The sequence below is a fragment of the Equus quagga genome, chromosome 8 (assembly GCF_021613505.1).
Source record: "Equus quagga isolate Etosha38 chromosome 8, UCLA_HA_Equagga_1.0, whole genome shotgun sequence".
Classification (NCBI taxonomy): Eukaryota; Metazoa; Chordata; class Mammalia; order Perissodactyla; family Equidae; genus Equus; species Equus quagga.
The window spans coordinates 40,008,682-40,030,189 of record NC_060274.1 but is presented as its reverse complement, the minus strand read 5'-3'; the positions used below and the strand labels follow the sequence as shown (position 1 = coordinate 40,030,189).

Below are 21,508 nucleotides of genomic sequence, written 5' to 3'. Positions count from 1 at the left end.
GTTATTACAGGTATAAAAAGCAGGAGCCAGTCTCAGTGTCTTTTGAGCATTCTCATCTGAGTTCCACACAGGCAGATCCAAAGAAATGAAAACCAGGCCCCTAGTGGATGCCTAGGGGATTTGGGAAAAATGCTCTAGGGCAGCATACATGACCATAAACCCAGTGCAAAATCTCTTTACTCCCAGGTTCCTCCCTCTGGGGGAACCGATTTTATTCTAAATGCAAACGAGTAATTATTCCTCATGTTATTACGTGGCTCCTTTGAGGTAGACTGTAAATTTTTTTTGGCGTGGAAGATAGGTCCTGAACTAACATCTGTTGCCAACCCTCCTCTTTCTGCTTGAGGAAGATTGTGCCTGAGCTAATATCTGTGCCAATTTTCCCCTATTTTGTGTGTGGGATGCCGCCACAGCATGGCTTGATGAGCGGTGTGTAGGTCCGTACCCAGGATCCCAACCCATGAACCCCAGGCCTATGAAGTGGAAAAGGCTGAACTTAACCACTAAGCCACTGTGCCGGCCCCTAGACAGTAAATTTTTATTGCATGTTTTATTTATAAGTGGAAAATCCTTAGGACACCAACAAATCAATTCACTTAAGAAACGATTAAGCCACTGAAAAAATTGCCTTGATGTACAAGTTCTCTTCACTGTGAATCCACTTCTCTATGTTCCCTGTGGGAAACTTGTGTTTACCCTCCTGGCACCAGCTCTTTCTCCTCCACCCCGACCTCGTCCATTCCACTGCTCCCCATACCCCAGGGCGTGGTGCCACCCCATGAGGTAGGGCGAGATGCTGGTACGCGCTGTCACACTGCCACTGGATGCCATCCCAGGAGTCTGGGGACCCCTCCTCCCATACCTAAGCTCGACTGAGAAGTTTCGGCCTCTGAGTCACTCCCGCCACCTCCTCCGCTGCCTCCAGCTGGGACTTGCTCACAACTCTGGCTGCCAGAATCTTCTTCGGGCCTCTCTGTTGCAATGGTTCGCTGAATATTTTGATACCTTTGCATCGGAAAACGGAAAGACAGGAGTTAACTTTTGTTTGTTGTCTTGTGGGGGGCTGATGCTCTGAATCAGATAACTGGGGAAGTCTGTAAAGAATTGTCTTGAATGTCAGGAAAGAAATGCTTAAATTCCCACAAGATACCCAAACACTTAGCAAGACAAGTACCTCTGGATGATCTGACTTTTTTTTGTTTTGCGAGCTATGATGAGTTTCAAGTACGGTAACTTTAAAAAAATCAACACAAATAATAACTAGTCACAAAATACAGCCTCTGCCCTGCATGAAACAAAATCAGGCTAAGTCTAGAATAACTGTGTGGGGGAAGTAACTGAAAACATTAGAATGAAAATATCAAATCACCTCCACATCATTGTAATGTCTACAAACTAGAATAATAGTTCTACTCATTTATTTTTATTTGACAGGTAACTGATATGACTGACAGGCGTTGTGGAAATATTACACACTAGAAGCATGCTGACAGACAAATAAACGTCTTCTGCTTATTTGAAGGTTCATTTTAGTTTTCTTCCCAAATTGGGGATTTACTCAGTTGATTAGCCAGTCGGTCACCTCACCAGGTACTTATGAAATATTTACTGACTCTTCCAACATGCCCAGGCTCTGTGTCAGACTTCCAGATGAAAGAGAAGACTCGAATATGATCTCGCCCTGTGAACACACGCAGTCAAGATGGAACAAAGAGGGGAATGGCACGTAAACCGGAACACTAGCGATGCGTCCCGGATGTGTAAAGAGGCGCGTGAATAGACCAGGAGACACCTACAGTGTATGCATTTTGAAGTCAGAGTGCGAACTGGTTGGGGAGCGTGTAGGGCCACAACATAGAGAAGATCACATGTGCAGAAGAGCTCACCCTTGGAGAACTCTGAGAAGCTTGGTGGTGGCATCAGGACTCGGGCGGTGCTAGGAGAGCAGAGAGAGGGAGGCGGGGGGCACCTGGCAGGACGTCCCTGCAGCAGTTTGGATGTTATTCTCTAGGCACAGGTTCTCCTCCTTGGGCTGCATCAGAATCACCCGCAGGGCTTGTTAAAACACTCCTTCCCAGCCCCGCCCCCAGAATCTCTGATTCAGTAGGTCTGGGGTGGGCAGGAGGCAAGAATTTGCATTTCTAACTAATTCCCAGGTGATGCTGCTGGTCCAGGGACCAACTTTGAGAACCACGGCTGTAGGGGTTGGGTACCCGCTGAAACAGAGAGACAGGGCCAGGTAGACACTGAGAATGATGACCCCCACCTGTGTGGAGGATGCGCTGGAGGAGAAGAGCCTGGAGCTGGGGACAGCAGCTAGGAACTACTGCAACAGTCCAGGCTGGAGATGCTAACGGCCTGGACCCAGGCAGGGGTGGTGGATCCTGCTGCTTACAGGGAGGGTGCCCACATACTGGAGGGACACTAAGATCACCTATATCTGCCAGCAAAATACTCACAGAAATTTAAATCTCCATGCCCTTGAGAGGCTGCTCTGTCCAATTCACACTGTATTTTTGTAGGCAGATATTCAGCTGTCTTGTTCCTCTTTGCTCTGTTCTTCTTCCTTCACTCCTGGTAGTCACCCCCTCACCCCTCCTCTGACCTCTGTTGTGCCTAATGTCTCTCCGCCTACCCAGGCAACTTGATAAGAACTCAGCTTCCCTTTTCCTCAAGGCACAGCAGGAATGGAAGAATGGGCCGAATGCAAGAGATATCTGGTGGCAGAATTTGTAATAATTTTTTTTAAAAGATTTTATTTTTCCTTTTTCTCCCCAAAGCCCCCTGGTACATAGTTGTACATTTTTAGCTGTGGGTCCTTCTAGTTGTGGCATGTGGGATGCCACCTCAGCATGGCCTGATGAGCGCTGCCATGTCTGCACCCAGGATCCGAACCGGTGAAATCCTGGGCCGCTGAAGCGGAGTGCATAAACTTAACCACTCGGCCACGGGGATGGCCCCAGGATTTGTAATAATTTTACACGTAGACTCAACAGGATTTGGGGCCGGACTGGGTATGGAGGTTAACAAGGGGGAGGATACAACTGTGAATTCATGGCGTCTGCCTAGACCAGGCAGGTGGAAGCGCCAACACTGACAATGAGCACATGGGAGGACAGACAGGTGGGGAGGGAGGATTTGGGTGTGGATTTGGACATGCTGACTCGGAAGTCCTTAAGATCATGCAAGTGACAGCCCGGGAACACTGCTGGATGGGTCTTGTGCTCAGGAGAGAGATGTGAGGGTGGAAGAACGGGTGTAAAGAGAAGGAGGAAGGCAAGAGTCCAGGCAGCAGTGACAACTGGGGCTCCAAGTGCAACCCGAGATGGGGGCCCCGTGGCATGCACCATTACACAGGCCAGGTCTGCTGCGGCAGGGTTTCTGAAGACCCGTATCTCTTTCCTTGACCTTAAAGAGGAATTTTTTCCCAAGCGTGGTCTCTAGGTTGTAAGAGAATCATCTGGGTGACTGTTAGAATTACAGAAATTGAAGCAAAATTGAAACGTGCATTTCTAACAAGTTCCCGTAGTATTAACTGCAGCTTGGTTTAAGAATCACTGGCCTGGGGCTTTCTTTATGTATTACTTTATCTAGAAAGACTCAACCACTCACTGCTGACGCCTTGCAGAAGACTCCTGTGCCCGCGGCAGTTACCGCGAGGCATTCCTGAGAAAACGTGGAAGCGGACAGGGATGAGCAGAGAATTACAGACCGAAACACGTGTGTTTATTGATGACCTCGCAGGTCTGTGGGAGGCAGGCCGTGGGGAAGAGGAAGGATAGCTGTCTATTATGTTCTCCCTGCGGGAACTCAGGGCAGGCTGCCATGGTGGGAGGCACAGAGCAGGCCAGTGAGAAGCTGCCTAAGTGTGTCACCTTGACCGTGGGGTGGGGGGGACTGGGTTTGCCAAAGACCAAGGAAGCTGCTGTCAGGAGGTTTCCCTAAACGGCTCATGGCAGGCTGCATTTTCCAAAAAAGGCTCCACAATATTTTTAGTCCCACATGCTCTTTCAGAACCTTACTACTCTATTAAGAGGCAGAATCAACATCCCCTCCCCTTGAATTGGAGAAGGTCTTGTGGCTACCTTGACGAAGGGAGGATAATGGAAGTGACAGTTTGGGATGGAACACAGTGGCCGTGCTGTGAAGAAGCCCAGGCCACATGGAAAGTCCACGTGTATGCATTCTGGCTGACAGTCACAGCAGAGACCTAACCAATGGCCAGCATCAACCTCCAGATATGAGTGTCCACCCTACATAACCACAAGATACCCTGAGAGAGAACTGCCTTGCTGGACCTAGTCAACCCAGAACCATGAGAAATGATGATAATAATAATAATGATAATAAAAATTATTATTGATTTTATGCCACTAAGTTTGGGGTGGTTTGTTCCAGCAATAAGTACCTTCTAAGAACAGGGCTTAGAGGAAGGTCAAATTGTAGCCTCTCTTTTCCTCCCAAAGTGCAGTGACCACAGAAGAGATTTTAAGAGTAAATGCGATCTTATTGGATGATGAAGATGCCAGCAGTGTCACAACCTCACATGTCCTCAGCTGGACCTTGGTTATCTCACACCCAACTGAGTTAACAGTCTCCCATCCCAGGTGTCAGGGCCCACCCTGATCTTCACTGAAGTGCAGGCGCAGTTTCAAAGAAGCGGGACACACAGTGATTTTGGAGGGATCACCCAGTGAGGGCAAGACTGCAGCCTCATGGGCTCACTCTGCTTTAAAGATGAGACAGGGGTCAAACGCTGGTTCCCTTCTATTTCATCAAGAATTGTCCTTCAATCTCCTCCCTCACGAGTTTTTTTTTTTTTTTTGCAGCAAAAGGTTAAATATTTATATTATGTAAAGAGTTTATGGAAATTGGTAGGAAGGTCTGCCGGAAAATCTAACCTGTAAATGGACACACACACACACACACACACACACACACACACACATACATACAAAGCCAAAAAAGAAAAATGAAACCTTTGAAAACCAAGCCGAACCAAACCAAAGCAAACAAACAAGGTCCAAGAAGAGAGGAGTCTCATGGGAGGAGCTGCGATTGGTAAAAGAGAAGCTCCTGGAAGCAAAAGTTGACCTTCCGTCCAAGAAGAGCGATGTAAGACGCCCCAAAACAGCAGGAGCACCAACTCAGTCAGCAGAAACCAACCAGAAGATGCGATGGAAGTGATGCTGTTGTTGTTGGCACAGCGAACCCCCAGAATCATTTTAGAACACATTTACGCATTGATAGCAAATACCAAAACCACAGTGACTGCCCTTGGCCTGTCCTTCTGGGAATCCGGCCCTAAGGAAACACCCTCTGTAACACAATCTTCATATTGAACAGGCCCTTGGGCCTTATCAAAAATGGTGATACAAAGCAATAAGCAAAACATCCAACCTAAGGGCAAATTAAGTTACTAAATTATATCCATTCAAAGGAGTAGTATACAACCATCTAAAGGATCATCTTAAGATGATGTAGCGATATGAAAATGCTTACAGGGTAGTAAGTGAAAAATGAATATAAAACTATATATTATCATAACTATGTAAGGACTGTGCAGGTCTATGAAAATCAAAGATAGATGAATTTTTTAAAAAGCTAAACCTTGGGGTAGTAGGATTATCGATCTTTTTTTCCTATTTAAAACTTCCATTTCTCTTAATATTATAATAGCTTTATCCAAATAACTAAAAGATCAAATTTTAATTGATTGTTTAAAATGAGAATTCATATTTATATTTTCTGCTTGCTCAATAAATATTTGTGAAAGTGGAGTTAGTTAATTCAGGATATCCTGAAAGTGTAGAAATTAACATGGGAAACAGTCTTGTCCTGAGTCCTGTTAAATCTGGCCCCGTACCAGGCACTGGGAGGCGCACACAGAAGAATAAGGTAGAAAGGGAAGGACTGTTCCAGAGTCAGGCACTAGACCACTCATGGGTTGTAGAGGAGGCAGTGTGGCTCAGTGTGGAGGGTTCTGGAAGGTTTCAGGGGGCACATGCACCTGCATCAGGCCTTTGTAGGATGAGAAGTGTACCAGGTGGAAGGCAGGCATGAAGGACTTCCCTGTGGTGGGAACATGTGGCAGAACCATAAAGGCCAACACAAGTGTGCTGTGTGTGGGAGGTGGCCGAGTTTGAATGCGGTCACCACGCATTGCTTTTGTGCACTTTGCATTTCTCAGTGGGCGTCTCCTTGCACAAGCACATTTGATTTTCAGCCTGTCAGGAGTGAAAGGAAACCCCCTGCAACACTGAGAAATATTTCTGTTTTGCTGTGGGACAGTGATCCTTGTAAATTTCTCCCAACAGCTGCAGGTTATCAAAAAACGAGCCCTGCGTGTGATCACATGTGAGATGGATAAAAGACTGGCTTTCGTGGCTGCTGTTATCATGCCAAATCACTGAAAAACGTTAACTACTTGGAAGCAATGGTTAAAATAAGTCCTGAGGAGCCTGGATGCTTATCTCAAGGTTATCTGACCTTCCCTAGGTAGGTTTTCTCATGAGAAATAAGCACTTTCTCAAATCACTGAATTTCTTTTCTTTTTATCTGTCCGGATGGATGCAGCAAACACAGCTTCCTATTCAGCAAACCCCAGCTGCCTCTCCCAGTGAGTTCAGCTCCACTGGAGGCCACGGGAATTTACAGATCCAAGCTCGGAAAACTTCCCTTGGAGGCCTGCTTCAATATAATTTTTATATTATACAACCTGAACACCATGAACTTTCATGGATTTTCATGTCATAGGTCAAGGTGCTTACTTCTGCTTCTGACTGACCGTTCTGTTTTAGTGTTCAAACATTGCCTCTCACAGACACAGCCTCATGATGCTCTCCCTATGTCTTAGTCTGTGAAACAACTTCAGCTTATCCATTCTGGCAAGACAGACTTAGAAGCTCTTTTGCCTGTGGAATCTCAACTCTGTCTCTATGTAAGATGAGCTTGCTGTGCTCTCTCCATTTTTTTTTTTTTTTTGAGGAAGATTAGCCCTGAGCTAACATCTGCCGCCAATCCTCCTCGTTTTGCTGAGGAAGACTGGCCCTGAGCTAACATCTGTGCCCATCTTCCTCTACTTTTTATATGTGGGACACCCGCCACAGCATGGCTTGCCAAGCGGTGCCATGTCCGCACCTGGGATCCGAATTAGCGAACCCCGGGCCACAGAAGTGGAACATGCGAATTTAACCGCTGCGCCACCTGGCTGGCCCCGCTCCATTTTTATTATCGGAGTTTTGGCGCACTCACCATGAAAGGACTCTCTCAGGGATTTTTGGTGCTTTCATATCTAATAAAACTGAATTATCACAAGTTGTTCCTTGTAATATGCTTTCCTTCTACAGGAATCATAGTGGAGAAATATGCTGCCAATGAAAATCCTTTATGGCTAGTGACAGGGACAAATGGAAAGCAAATAAACTCCAAATGCTCAAGCAATAAAACAGTCCCAGTGATTTGCACCTAAAGCATGCACGTCTGTGTACAACAGTCACTGGGAGTTCAATTTTTGGTCTCTATGAATATTTTTCTCTTCTTTTCCCCAAAGCCCCCCAGTACATAGTTGTATAACCTAGTTGTAGGTTATTCTAGCTCTTCTATGTGGGACGCCACCTCAGCATGGCCCAATGAGCGGTGCCATGTCCGTGCCCAGGATCTGAACTGGCGAAACCCTGGGCCGCCAAAGTGGAGTGCGCAAAGCCAACCACTTGGCCATGGGCTGGCCCCTCTATGAACTTTTAATAGGACTAAATTTTCCACTTTGTTTTTTTCTGGCTAATACAGTTAACTTTCAAAGGACATTTGCTATCAATAGGTGTGTCCCTCAAACCCAGTTCTTATCCTTTTTAGGCCCTCCCAACCTCTCTTTTAGCTTTGTACTAACACGCTAACTGAAGCTGAGCCTGTAGCTTGCATTCCTGGCTACTCAAAGTATCCCAAAGCCACCATGCTGGTCTTAAAGAAGCCAGATGTCAGATACGATGCTCACACTTTCTTACAGCACGGGAGAGATGCTATTTAGGGTTTCGTTTGCAGGTTAAGAACAAACTGACATCCTTACAAGTTCACAAGTAAGGGTCTGGTTTTTAGACAAAACAATTCTCAAAAATTTTTTTTAAACATTTCTAAGAGGAAGGCTTTTTAAGAATTAGTATTTCTGAGTATATGGCAATTACGGGACCAGGGTAGACATGAAAACAGTGACTTGTGAGAGTTTTTCCCCGGGTAGCTTTTGGCATTCTATGGAAGTTAGCCTCAGAATGCTTTCAACTGTTTGAGTTCTGGACTGTTTTGAGAATCTTATGATGAATATGGACCAGTCTGGCAGAAAAATGTGTATCCATGTATAATTTTGCATACAATTTCTGGAGGGTTCATGGAACACGGAGGTCCTCAGTGAACACCTGGGTGACCCATGGGCCCTTGGTTAAGAACACTTGTTTTTGAGCCCAAGCCATCAAGAAGTTCAGAGGATTTCCCATCTTTAAATGACACTCAGGCTTAGCTTGTTCCCTGTCGCCAAATTCTAAATCTAGCTTTCCAAATACCTACTCTGAACTGGTTTCTTAAGATACTTAATTACTTTTCAGCCTCCTGACACCATCTGAGCAGGAAAGCGTAAGAGAGAGTTTCTTTAGCTGCCATTCTCCTTTCTCTGTGGTTTCTAGGAGCTCATTGCATGCTGATCACCAACCGCCTGTTGAGTTGCTCCATCTGCTGAATGGACCCTGATCTCCGCATCCCGTCGGGTGTGGCTGCTGCGGTTGGACGCTGCCAGGTGGTCGTGCGGTTCACGTGGTCCACATAAAAGACCCGCCCGTGGCTGTCAATGCGAGCTTCCCAGTCTAGTGTGTAATAAAAAGGCAAAAAGAAAAATTAAGGACAAACTACTGACCCCTGTGAAACAGACGCTACTTCCAGGTCTTCTGCAGGCAGAACTCACCATTGGTTACTTGCTGAAGGCCAGACACTGCCCCCAGCACCTGCCATGACTTCTGGGGCATTGGCATGGAACCAGCATTCCAGAAAAGAGCCTACTGGATTCAGATTCTCTGCTGGGCCATTTTAAACAGTAACTAGGGTTCCTCATATATGACCTACATTAAAATTCTAATAATTTCTAAAGAGAGTCTAATGTTTAGTTTATTTCTTCCTTTAAAAATTTCCATCCTGTCAATCTTCTTGGCCACTCAAATGACAGCTAGAAGATTGGAAATGTCCTCCGGTGAGAGCTGACACTGGGATGCTGCAGGATCCTTTCTTTGCCAAATCTGATAGAGGGCGACGAGTCTGGGGAGGGAATAATGGCCCCCGTATTAAAAGTAGTTTTAACTACAGTTCTAAAGTACTGTACACGCAACTTTAGATGATCTCTATCTGATACTTGGCAAAGTTAATCGATTGCCATTCCTCTTGAGAGGGAAAATGGAAGGATTTGGGTTTCAAATCATCCTTTTGATAAGTCGTAAATTCACAGTGTTTATTCAACCCACCTGTGGCTGCCAGATATCTCTTGACGGAAACAAAACCAAATCAATAACAACTATCAACAAACATCAAGCTTTTCAATAGCTCTTTGTTGATAATCATCCCAAACAGTAGAGGGAGCCCAAGATAAAGATAAAGTTCCTTTACTTCTCAAATTTAAAAAACAACAAACTCAAAGGTGGAAGCATAGGTGATACACTACATAACATATGTAGGCGCTGGCGTGGGGTGGGGTGCATGAAAAAGTCCTCCAAACCGAGAGAGTTGGAAGTAATATCTGAGCTTAACATGGAAGAGCAATGTCTGCCGTACAGAAATGGGCAAAGCTTTTAGAGCCCACAGGCAAAAATGTGGTGGAAATAACAGCTTCATGATAAAGTTATGCTGCAAAATGTGTTAGATTAAAGAAGAAAATGCAAAAATGATTGCAAACACAGGGAAACCATTCAGCCTTTGAAGTGAGAAAAGCCATAGCTTTTGGGAGTAGGTCAGATATTAACAATTCTATTGAAAAATTATCATTCAGGTAATGACATAGCAACTCTCAATTTTTAAGTGAAAAACAATATATTTGGTATATTTATGGTTTTATATGTGTATAGTATATCTGTGTGTGAACATTATGGCTTATGTCTGACATCTACCTGAAGAATTGCCAAATTATGCCTAATGAAAACTGAAATACCAGAAACCACCAAATTTAGCTAAGACAATCTGAAGAAAAAATGTAGTCAGATCATATAAATATATTCTAGGATGTTTTGATTAAAATTGACCCCCACACAATCCAGTCATCAATTCTTAGTTGTAAATGTTCATTAACTCAATGATGAAATTGTGTATATGTGTAAATACTAGGTAATTAATCTTGATCCAAGAATTTTGAAATTTCAGTGATTCCCAAACTAGTAGCAATTGGACAGTTTTTTTCTGGAACCCAAGACGACTGTCATCCAACAAAGAATGAGCACTAAACTTTGAAGACTATCATGCTATTCGATTCGATTGAACAAACTCCTCTTGGTGCTCACCATGAACTAGAAACTAGGCCAGGTCCTGAGGGCACACCACGAGCCACACACATTCCTGCCCTCAGGCGCCCCCAGTAAAGGAACGATTCCTTCAAAGACAAAGCTCCAGTCTCATAAATTCTCTAAGGAAAAAAACTGGAGAATAGCGCAGCGATGATAACTTCTTTCTACAAGTTTTAGTATTTCCAAATCACTCATGGAAAAGGATGGCAAGACAGACAGGTCCTTTTGTCAATATATTAAATATCTGTAATGCATAGTGGTAATTATATATTCATAAATATTCGGGAAATAATAGCTAAGTGTAATTCAAGGTAACAAGGCTGCTTTCTGGGTTGCTTTGTAAAGAATCTACTTTCACATATTGTATAAAGAAAAAATTTCCAAATAGAACTTCAGGCCTCAGCATGTCCCGATGGACTTGGCACCGTGATACCCAAACAGACTCCTGAAAACCATACCTTTACAATGCTGGGGCCAGTTAGAGTAATTCACTGGTGCCAATTCATTTGTGACTGAAGGACCTATCAAATACTGAATTATGTATTTTCCATGAAGTCTAACAACAATGCAGACTCCAAGAATGTGTCATCTTTAGTTATCATACTAACAAAAGCCTACAGAATTGTACTTTTTTTCCCCTTTAACAAACGTAATACCATCTTTGTAGTCTAGGCCTTTCTCTTGAACTTTACTGATGCATCCAATTGCCTTCTTGACATCACCACGTGGATGACATCTCAAATATAACAGGATCAAAATCAAGCTTCAGAACTTTCTCGTCCAAACCTGCTTGATCTGCAGATTTCCCTTCCCCTCTCAGTTGAAGGCAACTCTGTCCTTCTAGGTTAAAATTCTTGAGATCATTCTTGACTCTTATTTTTCTCTGACACATCACATCCAATCTGTCAGCAAATCTACCTACCACATATATTTGCAGAATCTGACCGACCACTCCTCACCATCTGCACTGCTCCCACCCTGGCCCAGGCCACCATGGCTCCTCTCCTGGGTCACTGCAATAACTTCCGTTGGGTCTCATGCTTCTATCCTTCCTCCTCACAACTGAGTGTCAACAAAGCAACCACAGAAAACCTTTTAAAACAACATCACTTCTCTGCTCAAAAACCTACAATGTCCCCCTTTATGCAGAGTAAAAGCCAAAGGCCCCATGTGACCTGCATCCCTGATATCTCCCTGACCTCATCCCCTGCTGCTCCTCCCTTCCTAAGTCTGCTCCCGACACACTGGTGCCCTCGCTGATCCTAGGACCCACCAGGCAGGCCCCTCTCCTTGCTGTTCCTCCCCAACACTTGCGTGGACAACACCCTTACTGCCTCTAAGTCTAGCTTCAAATGTTCCCTTCTCGGTGACGACCACCTGACCACCCTATTTAAAATTCCAAACCAGCCACCACCACGCGTTCCAGATGCCCTTCCTTGCTCTGCTTTGGTCTTTCCATAGTACTTATCACCATCCAATGTGCTCCACTATTTCCTCCTTCATTCTTTTCTTTGTTTATTGTCTGTCTCTGCCAGACTAGACTAGAAGGTCCATGAGGGCAGGGGTCTTTGTTTTGCTTACCTAAAACAGAACCTCACACAGGGGAAGCATTCAATAAATATCTGTCAAACGAAGGCCTATCAGTGATGAAGTCATCCATGTACTATTTAAGATTATCTAAGAAAACTCAGTTGTTAGGCTTAACTACCAACTTTTCTAATATTTTTTTCAGGGTTGCATGGACAGAAAATCGAAACCTATCTGGAGAAATTCGTTTTCATTATTGCAAGCAGCCTATACAATGTATTCTTTAAAATGGACTTATATTCAATTATATAAAATAACTGTACGTGTAACTAGTTATTCCTCTGGCATGGATTGGAGGTCACTTCATGCACACACACTGAGAGGTTATTTGTTGTAAGGAAAGTGTTCCTTTCCTGGAGAGAATGTCATAGATGTTTTTCAGATAAGTGCTAAGCAGGAAGTATCTATAGTGACACTGAAATTTTGCTATTCATTTATGGAGTATCCACAAATCAATGGATAAAGAAAGAAATCAGCCATCAAAAGTTAAAGGACATAACGTTTGGCCTGGCCCCTAAAACAAATACTGTGTTCCTTTACATTAGTCTACATATGAAAGATACTCATTCTCTTCTCACTGATAAATTACAATTGAACAGAACAGTGTAAATGTAAAACATATCACATTACCAAGAACAGGTGAATTAAGGAATAAGCATTTCTCCTTTGGAGAACTGTAACTGTGCTTAATTTAAGCACAGGCAAAAGAACGTAAAGAAACATTGATTCCTTGCATCCGGGAAAGATTTCCAGTTATAAAATTTATCACATCTTAAAGGTTATCTTTGCTTAAAAAACAAGCCTAAACCGAAACAGAGATGTTTTAGATTTCACGAACACATGTGATGCTAAGTGAATGTACAATGTCTGGGGTGTCAGTTCCTTTTTATAGATTTATTATAATGGAGTATTATAAGGTTAAAGCTGGAGTATCTAGAGATTTCCTGCTCCAAATCCAGCAGTTAGCAGATGAGGAAATTAAAGCTTTATTTTATAAATGAGAAAACTGAGTTTCTGAGATATTTAATGATTTTCTCAAGTTCAAATGATTAGTTAGATAATTAATTACACTCCAGTTACTAGGAGAAAACGATACTGAATTCTATCCCTAATGACAGAACTGCAGAAGAAATCTGAGGCTGTCACCTATTGATGCAAGTTATAGTAAGGAAAATGCAAGTTCGTGGGTCCTGATGGGTTGAAAGGTTTTTTTTTTTACATGGAGATGCTCGTGACATAACAGCGTCCATGGAGAACAACAGGATTATTCCATCTTGAACTGTAAACTTTTAAATATAAAATAGTAAAATTTGGGATTTCAGGGTCCTGTACAGTTTGCAAGGACTAGTCAAATCTTGTAAAGAAATGCTCTCTATTTGATAAGTTGAGAGACCCTGAAAATACTGAGTTATCTCTTCAAGATCACATGCTGAAACCATTAGTCAAAAAAACCCAAACAGTTTCTATAGTAGGCGCCATATTGGTTTTTGATAACCGTGTAAGGTATGGAGTTGGGGAAGAGTTTGGATATTTACATACAAGTTCATACTGACCTGTTTAGACTTGATAGGAAGAGTTAAGACATAGATTTTAAAAACTAAAGCTTACTTGGTGGAAGAGGCTCATCGATTGTTGGGTAGTGATGATGTTCAGGCCTCAAGGAAGGAAGCTGGCTTACTGGCTGGGAATTATGGAGTATAGGACATTCACCTATGGACAAGATAGTCAAGACATTCAGATTCATTCATTGCTGTGGCAACGTCATCAAAAAAGCATGACTGTAGAACAAGCTACTACATGAAAAAACCCCAAAGAGTGGGCAGTCTATTTTTTGTGTCAGTTTGCTACATCCACAGTCATTCATGAGAGAGGGAATAGAGGGAATTATTTTCAAAAACTCCTGAAGAAAATAGCCAAACACCTCATGACTGTGATCTGTACCACACAGACCAATATGTAGGATCAGGATCTGATTCTGTCACCACCTGAATTATCTAGATGGGAAGGTGGCATCACAAAGGGACCCAAAAGAAAATTGGCAGAGCTGGACTTTAGGCTAGCAAAAGAAACAGTCCTGTCTGAGGGAAGTATAGCATTTATAAGGTCCCATAAAAGCTCAGCAGGCCTGTGCAAAATTACAGCTCCTTGTTTGAATAGGTTTCATCAGAGGGCTGCCAATAAGCCATTTTTCAGATTTCGGTTTTGGAATGAAACACTTAGATGGTGACTTTTCAAGATGGGGTTAAGGAACTGGTGGGCCAAGAAGGTAAATTCCTATAGTATGGAAGCTAGGGGATGGGTGGGGAGCCAAGGAGCAGTGGGATCTTGTGATTGTTTCAGACTATTTTGAGGAAGAATCAGACAAGCCAGGGTGCTCTGGAAAGAGAAAATGACAAGAGACGAAGAAAGTAGATCAGAAGCAAGAAGACGGAGACAGAAAAACTAGAAAGAAACACAGAAGTGGGATAGAAGGAAGAAGAAAGACGAACATGGAGAAATTTTGGAAATAAACATATCCACAGGACGCATGCCTTGATTATTGCAGACATAGCTAACAACATTGTCAGTCAGACTTATAATGAACTGAACAATGTTATAAAACGGTGTTCCTATTTCACAATGTCCTCAGGTCCTGGTAACACCGTGTGTAGAGTGGCCATGTGGACAGGAGGCCTACAGCACCAGCTGTTTGGGTCACATAATCAGAGGCAATTGCTCTTGATCTTTGACAGCTAGACGGGCCCAGGCCACGAGACAGCCCTCATTCAGACTGGTGTCCCCTGCCTCACACGATCCTTGGCTAGAGGACAAAGCTCAGGGCTTCTCCTTCCTCTGCCCTCCATGGCTGACGCAAATTGCAAGTGTTCCATTATCCCTTGGGTCAAAAAGGAGAGAAACTGTGAAAAACAGTGGTTAAGATCTTTGTAGGACCTCAAATTTCAAATATTTCTCCAAATGTCCATACATGGAAAGAATGATTATTTCTTCTTACTCTATAGCCATAGAACTGATTAGAAAAATAAAAATTAATGAATCAGGAAGGAAGCTAGGTAGGTTTAATTTAACAGTTTAATTCCTAGAGCTAACTAGGAAAACAAAAAGAGAGATGTATTTAGGAACAAAGGGTCTTTCTGAATGTTAAATAGATAACACTATTTCTCGTGCAAACTCTGGTATGTTCCTCAAATCCTTGGGGTCCTCTGAGACTTGAAGTCAAGGAAGCATACATATCTCCTTGCAAACCGACTCTTGTTTCAAAGATGGCCTCCATGCTTAGCGGACACCACACTCACGTTTGTCAGTGTTTAGTGGCAGAAACTAAAAAACAATGGTATAGTTGTTATGTCACCAGCTGTTGTGTTTTAAATTTAGCGTCTTGAAAAAAAACAACAAACTTACCTTGTTGTAATTAATTCAACCAATCAGGTTAAATACTCCTGCAAGCTAGTGGAGACAATACTGTTGCTTGCGGGGGTTAATGGAGCTGAGCCCCCCTGCTGGTGAACCCCAAGCAAAGGCAATGATGGGACCGAAGCATCTCAGCCAACCGAATGGATGGAGCACACAGAAGCAGCAAGCAGTTCTGTTCAGCACGAGGACGCGGCTCCACGCAATCACCCTTGCCTCAAACACAAAGCAAGTGTTCAGAGCTGCTAGAACTTCTGAGAAGGAAATATATTCCACTTTCAAAGTGAGCCTCACTGCTTATCTGCCTGGAAGAAGCCTCACTCCGTGAGAGGCTGAGTGCTCTATATGTAGCATCTCATTTAATCCTTCCAATAACCCTTTGAGGTAGAGCCTATATTTCCACCCATTTTACACATGAGGCATAGAGCATTCAGGGAACTTGGCTAAGGCATCATGGCTAGAAAGTGGTGGGACTGAGTATAAACTCAGGGGGCTTCAGCCTGAGTTCCTAATCACAGCATTATATTGCTCTTTTCATTCGATCTGCAGAAAGTTCTTAAACACTATTCTATGTTGAGGTTCAAAAAGGAGGTTTTTATAAAAGCAAAAAAAGCAAAAAGTAGATAAAGAATACATCCTCCATAAATTGCGGCAGACTCAGCTACGTGGGCACGTGTGCAGCAAATCTACCTTGGAAAGAATCTGCGATCTTAGAAGTCATGGTGAGGATGCAAGAGTGAGTCTCAGGGCAGAAGAGGGCCCTCGTGCATATGGTTTCAAAGTCTTGCTTTCTTTGAGCATGTGCTCTTGGAAGCCTGGTGGCTAGTGGGGGACAGATCCACAATGCTGACACCCACCATTAGCTCTGGACTCACTCTAGAGGTACGGAAGACCGGCTGTGAAGAAGTCACATGCCAACGTGTGCATGGCCTTCGTGAGATCAACAGGCCCTCTTGGGAATCTTTGTACCACCCATTGTCCCCACCATAGTGAAGCACGCAGGTGCTGCTTAACCTTTTCTGAGTTTCTGGTCTGAGGAATTCAGGAATTTAGAAATTTCTTTAGAAACTGCCCTGCAAAGACTTCCACTATGGCCCTGAAACACTTGCATGTCCTTTCTCAAGGGGGCAGCTTCTCCCTGCTGGACTGTTCATCCCTTAAGCCCATGGACAGTGTCTTTTTTTGTAAAACACGCTTCTATATAAATGCATACTGAGCCAATTTTCAATTAACCATGTGTGGATTGTCTCCCAACATGGAGGTCAAAATACACCTATAGGCTACAACGGGTTGACAAACTACGAATCTAGCCTAGTTTTTGTATGGCTTCAAGTTAAGTATGGCTATTACCCTTTTAAATGTAAAACCGTTAGAAAAAATAGCCTTTTGGTGAGAACAGTTGCCTACTTTTGCTTCTTGACCCACAAAGCCTAAAATATTTACTGTCCAGCCCTTTACAGAAAAACTTTGCCGTCCTCTGCTCTAAAATATCCCTGCCAGCTCCTAGTTGTGCCCCTTTGTGTGTGGATCCCCAACTCTGCGTATACTGGAATAATTTCTAATTCTGTTGTAATTAGTGAGTACCTTCCATATGTTATCTGATGCTGATCCACCTTCCTGTGCCCGGCACACAGCATCCGGCCCAGAACAAAGAAGGTCCTCAAAACATCCTTGTTAAAGAAGGGAACTGTCCACCCCATTCTCACTCTCATGGGTGCCCTTCCATAGCGTATGTCACTAAGTTTTATTGTCACTACGGTTTCCCTCCCTGTGTTTCTTTCTTTACCAATTTCCTTGCGTGTCTCCTTATTACGTGTGCCTCTTCCCCTCACTCCTGTTTTCTCTGAAATGTAGAATTGGGCATTGCTGAATACTTAAAATTAATTTTTTTGTGCTCATTTTAGTTCCTGTAAAAATTTGTAGGTGCCAGGCATTTGTTTAAGTGCTGAGAATTCAAACACAAAGAAGAGACGATTCTGGCCCTTGAGCTTACAATCTAGAGACAGTCCCACCGCATTTCATTTGAAGGCTGATTTAAACAGTAGACCAGCAAAATAAGAGAATCTATATTTATCTCTTTTAAGACAACTGAATTATTTCATATTATTGTGTGACTTTTGAATTATTTCCCCCTATGTCACTGTCACTCGACTGAAAAATAGTTCCCAATTCTGGATAAGGAAAAGCAAATTAGCAAATTAATTTTATATATGATTCCACAGGCATGACTAAGAAGGAACGTCTTTGGTTAAAATACAGAGCTCATTTTAAAACTAAAGGTGGCAGCTTTTGGATTCGAATCTTACTTGAAACAAAGTAATTGACACATTCATGTTATTCTTCCCTCCATTAGTCAAAATAGCAAACAACAACAACAAAAACCAACAGAAAACAAACCAACAACAACGAGAATTGAGCAGACAAATAATGACAAATAGATGTAAGCTATACAGATCCATATGTACAGGGGCTGGTTAAATTCTAAAACAGAGGTAAAAATCAATGTTCTTCTACTTATATTAACAGTTATTGCTAATAAGTTTGGGGAAGTCAGCAGATATTTACACATTATGCACCTAATGTTGATGATCATTTCCTGCTTATATCATTTGATACTAGCCTTGAGGCTCTGGTTGCTGGCAAGGACTAGAAGGGTAACGTGTCACTAACCAGTTCTGGGGATTAGTTAAAACAGAGAAGCACGCATACAGGTGCACACTCCCATTCAACTAGTTGCAATTCCTGGTGTACACCTGAGAGGAGGTGGCGTGTCAGCTAGCCACAGTCACAGATACTTACATACACATAGACACATGCACACATACATGTACAGGACAGGCACACATGGCCGCAGCAACCCCACTGGGACTGATCCTTTCTCCTGTTTGTAAACCATGTTGGCGAGACCTGTGTCCCCCTGGTGGTCCTATGCTCCCTCTGATCAGGTTTGAGGTCTAACCTTCTCTCCGACTGCTTGGTCCCGCCACAGGGGACTCCAGACCTTCCCCGGTTCTCGCCACGCTCCCGCCGGGGGCGGCCAGCTCGTCTTGCCACTGCCCGGCGCCGTTGGCCGACTCGGGGTCCAGCTCCGGGCTCTGCACCGAGTCGGGCACCGACTCGAACGCGCTGTTCTCCTCCTCCTCGTCGTCCTGCGAGGAGAAGACGGTGCTCTCGGAGATCTTGGCGCTGTCCACCGAGGAGAAGCGGGTGTGGCTGGCGAACCTGCTGCCGTTGTAGCAGGAGGGGCTGTAGCAGGAGGCGCTGTAGCAGGAGCTGCTGTAGCAGGACGTGCTGTAGCACGAGGAGCTGTAGCAGGTGGGGCTGCAGCAGGACGTGTCACAGCCCTCGCAGCTGTGGTCCCCGCCCTGCCGGGGGCTGGAGTCGCTCTCGCTCCCCGTGCTGGGGTGCGTGTCGCCATCCGGGACCACGCCGTTGGCCAAGCCCGAGTGGCCTGGGAGCGCTGTGCCCGGAGTGGCCCCCTCGGGTTCCTCACCATCCCCTTCCAGGGGAGGCGGCTCAGCAGCTACCGCGTCCGCCTCGCTGAGCCCATCCTTCTCGGAGGCGTCCTTGAGGGTGGCCTCCTCCTCCGCGCCGTCGTCGTCCGCGGTGCTGCCGCCCTGGGCCGAGGGTAGGCTGTGCAGCAGGGTGTGGATGCGGATGTAGTGTGTCCGCGGGGTCTCGGGGTCGCCGCAGGCCGACGCGATCACGGTCTCCAGCTCGGACACGGGCAGGGAGCACGGCCTGCTTTTCCTCTTCACCGACGCCCGCAGCGGCAGCCTGTCCTCCCCCTGCCCTAGGGCAGACACGTCCCCCTCCTCCTCCTGCTCCTTCTCCTCCTCTAGCCCCCCAGCCCGGCCCTCGGTCGCCGCTTCCTCGGCCCCCGGCTCCCCGGCGCTGCCTGGGGCCTCGCCGTCCTCCAGCAGCCCCGGGAGCAGCGCCTCCCCACCCAGGTCCAGCCGCTCGGCCAGTTCTTCCGCGCTCAGGGCGGGCTCGGCATCCTCTCGCCCCGCGGCCAGAAGCTCCCCAGACCCATCGGGTCCCACAGAGACCGTGCCGTCGTCTCCTGCCTCGGCGGTACCTGCCGCTGCCTCGGCCGGCTCGGCAGGCTCGGGGCTCCCGTCCCCCGCGGCGTCCCCGGCGCCGCCCTCGCTCGGCTGCTCGGGCCTCGTGCTCCCCGCGGGCTCCGGCGCCTCGCACACAGGCTCCCCGCCGCCGCTCGCCGCCAGGGTGTTCATCGGGCTGTCCTGAATTTCCGCCGACTCCGGTTCGGTACTCAGGGAAATCTCCTCATCATCTGCGGGCAAGAAGAGAACATCACTCCTTCCAGAAGAGAGCACTGTGGTTATTACACTCGGCCGGACGAGGAGTCTCCTAAGGGATTTCTGCCTTAGGGTATTGGATGGAGGGGTTGATGAGGGTGTCTCCTGGCCAAAAAAATTCTGTAAGAACGAGCTCTTGTTATGTGAATGACAATTTGCAGTCATGATATATTTCTGAGTTGTTTCAAGGGAATTCATCTTTTGGTAAAAATGCTCACAGGCTAGCGCTACCCCAGTCCTGAGCACACAGTAGGTGCTCAACAATGTGTGCTACAGGGAACACTTCAGAGATGGGGGAGGGGTGCTTACAGTTCCCCGCTGATCCCAGGCGAGGTTAATTATACTTGCTCAGGGTGTGTCTATGGCTGGGCCTCCCGGGGTGGGGGTGGGGGGGCAGGATGGGAAAGTAGGGTTCTTGGGCAATTAGAGAAGATGATGGGAGCAACCACAGTCACCCAGGAGCTCCAACTGGAAGGATTCCGACACTTGGAGGTTATCACAGTGGCAAGATAAACGTGGTCTCCACACCAAGCAACCATTCAAGGAGCAGCACCACGGTTCACCTCTCCCTTCCCCAGCTGCTCTGTTGGGTTCCCGTCAGATGTGAACCTCCCATTTCAAACACACTAATGCCACTGGCCTTACTGCTGCACTGAAGGAAGAGTCAGTTTTATTCTTAGAATGTAGAAAAGGCTGAATTTGAAAGGACAAGACAGGTGTTTTCTCCCAATTTGCAGTGAATACTGGGCATATAGAAAAGTGCAACTGGAGTTTAATGAGCGGCAGTGATGAGCTCCAGGCTCAGAGTTCTCAAAAGCTTCATTCGCTTCAACAGCTCATAGATGTGGCCCAGAGGACCAAAGGATTCTCAGCGTGATTGGCACTTAGGATGGGGTCTGTGGGAGAGGAGTAAAAGTGGAATTATGAGGCATCTCATCATTCGTATTTGGAAATATGTTTTGGCTTGAAAAACTGAACACTGGATGATTCCAAAGTCCCCTATCCAATTTAAAGTTCTCATTTTCCCTGTGATATTGTAAAAAGCCACTGTACAATCATAGATCTTTAACAATATGACATGTATCATGTTCATTCATGTTCACGTTCATTCATTCACTCATGTATGCAATAATTAAACATTTATTAAGTGCCTCCTATTTGGGTGCTGGGAGTAAAATGATAAATTAGACATGGCTCCATATCTACGTTGGCCTCACTGTCAATGCCCACTGCACCATCTAACTCTCTACCTTTGGGTCACCAGAATGAAGAGGAGCCTCTCGATCAAGGGGACAGCAACCCGGTTTCCAGAACAGACCACTGGCTTCTGGGCTTCAAATGGATAAGGTAGAGAACCACGAAACCTAGGACATGTCTGGAGAGAACCATGGTTATTGTATTTTTTTTGTTTTGTTTTGGTGAGGAAGATTGGCCCTGAGCTAACATCTGTGCCAATCTTCTTCTGTTTTGTATGTGGGATCCTGCGACAGCATGGCTTGATGAGCCGTGTGTAGGTCCACCCCCGGGATCATGAACCTGCAAACCCTGGGCTCCTGAAGCTGAGTGTGCCTACTTAACCACTATAGCACTGGGCCAGCCCTGTTATTGTGTTTTAGAGAAAGGAGCCACACTCTGACACTAGGCTAGAATAAGACAGGAAGTTCATGC

The 21,508-nt window shown here is 45.2% G+C and overlaps 1 protein-coding gene across 1 annotated transcript in view; it reads right to left on the bottom strand.

The window, feature by feature from the left end:
* HECW1 (HECT, C2 and WW domain containing E3 ubiquitin protein ligase 1) overlaps nucleotides 1-21,508 on the bottom strand; it is a 175,575-nt gene that overhangs the window by 92,045 nt on the left and 62,022 nt on the right. The window contains exons 6-9 of the mRNA XM_046670619.1: nucleotides 18,481-19,815; nucleotides 13,722-13,823; nucleotides 8,699-8,849; nucleotides 863-1,005 (exon numbers count right to left, since the gene is read on the bottom strand). Of these exons, the coding sequence (XP_046526575.1) occupies nucleotides 863-1,005; nucleotides 8,699-8,849; nucleotides 13,722-13,823; nucleotides 18,481-19,815 (1,731 nt within the window). The remainder of the gene's footprint in view (nucleotides 1-862; nucleotides 1,006-8,698; nucleotides 8,850-13,721; nucleotides 13,824-18,480; nucleotides 19,816-21,508) is intronic.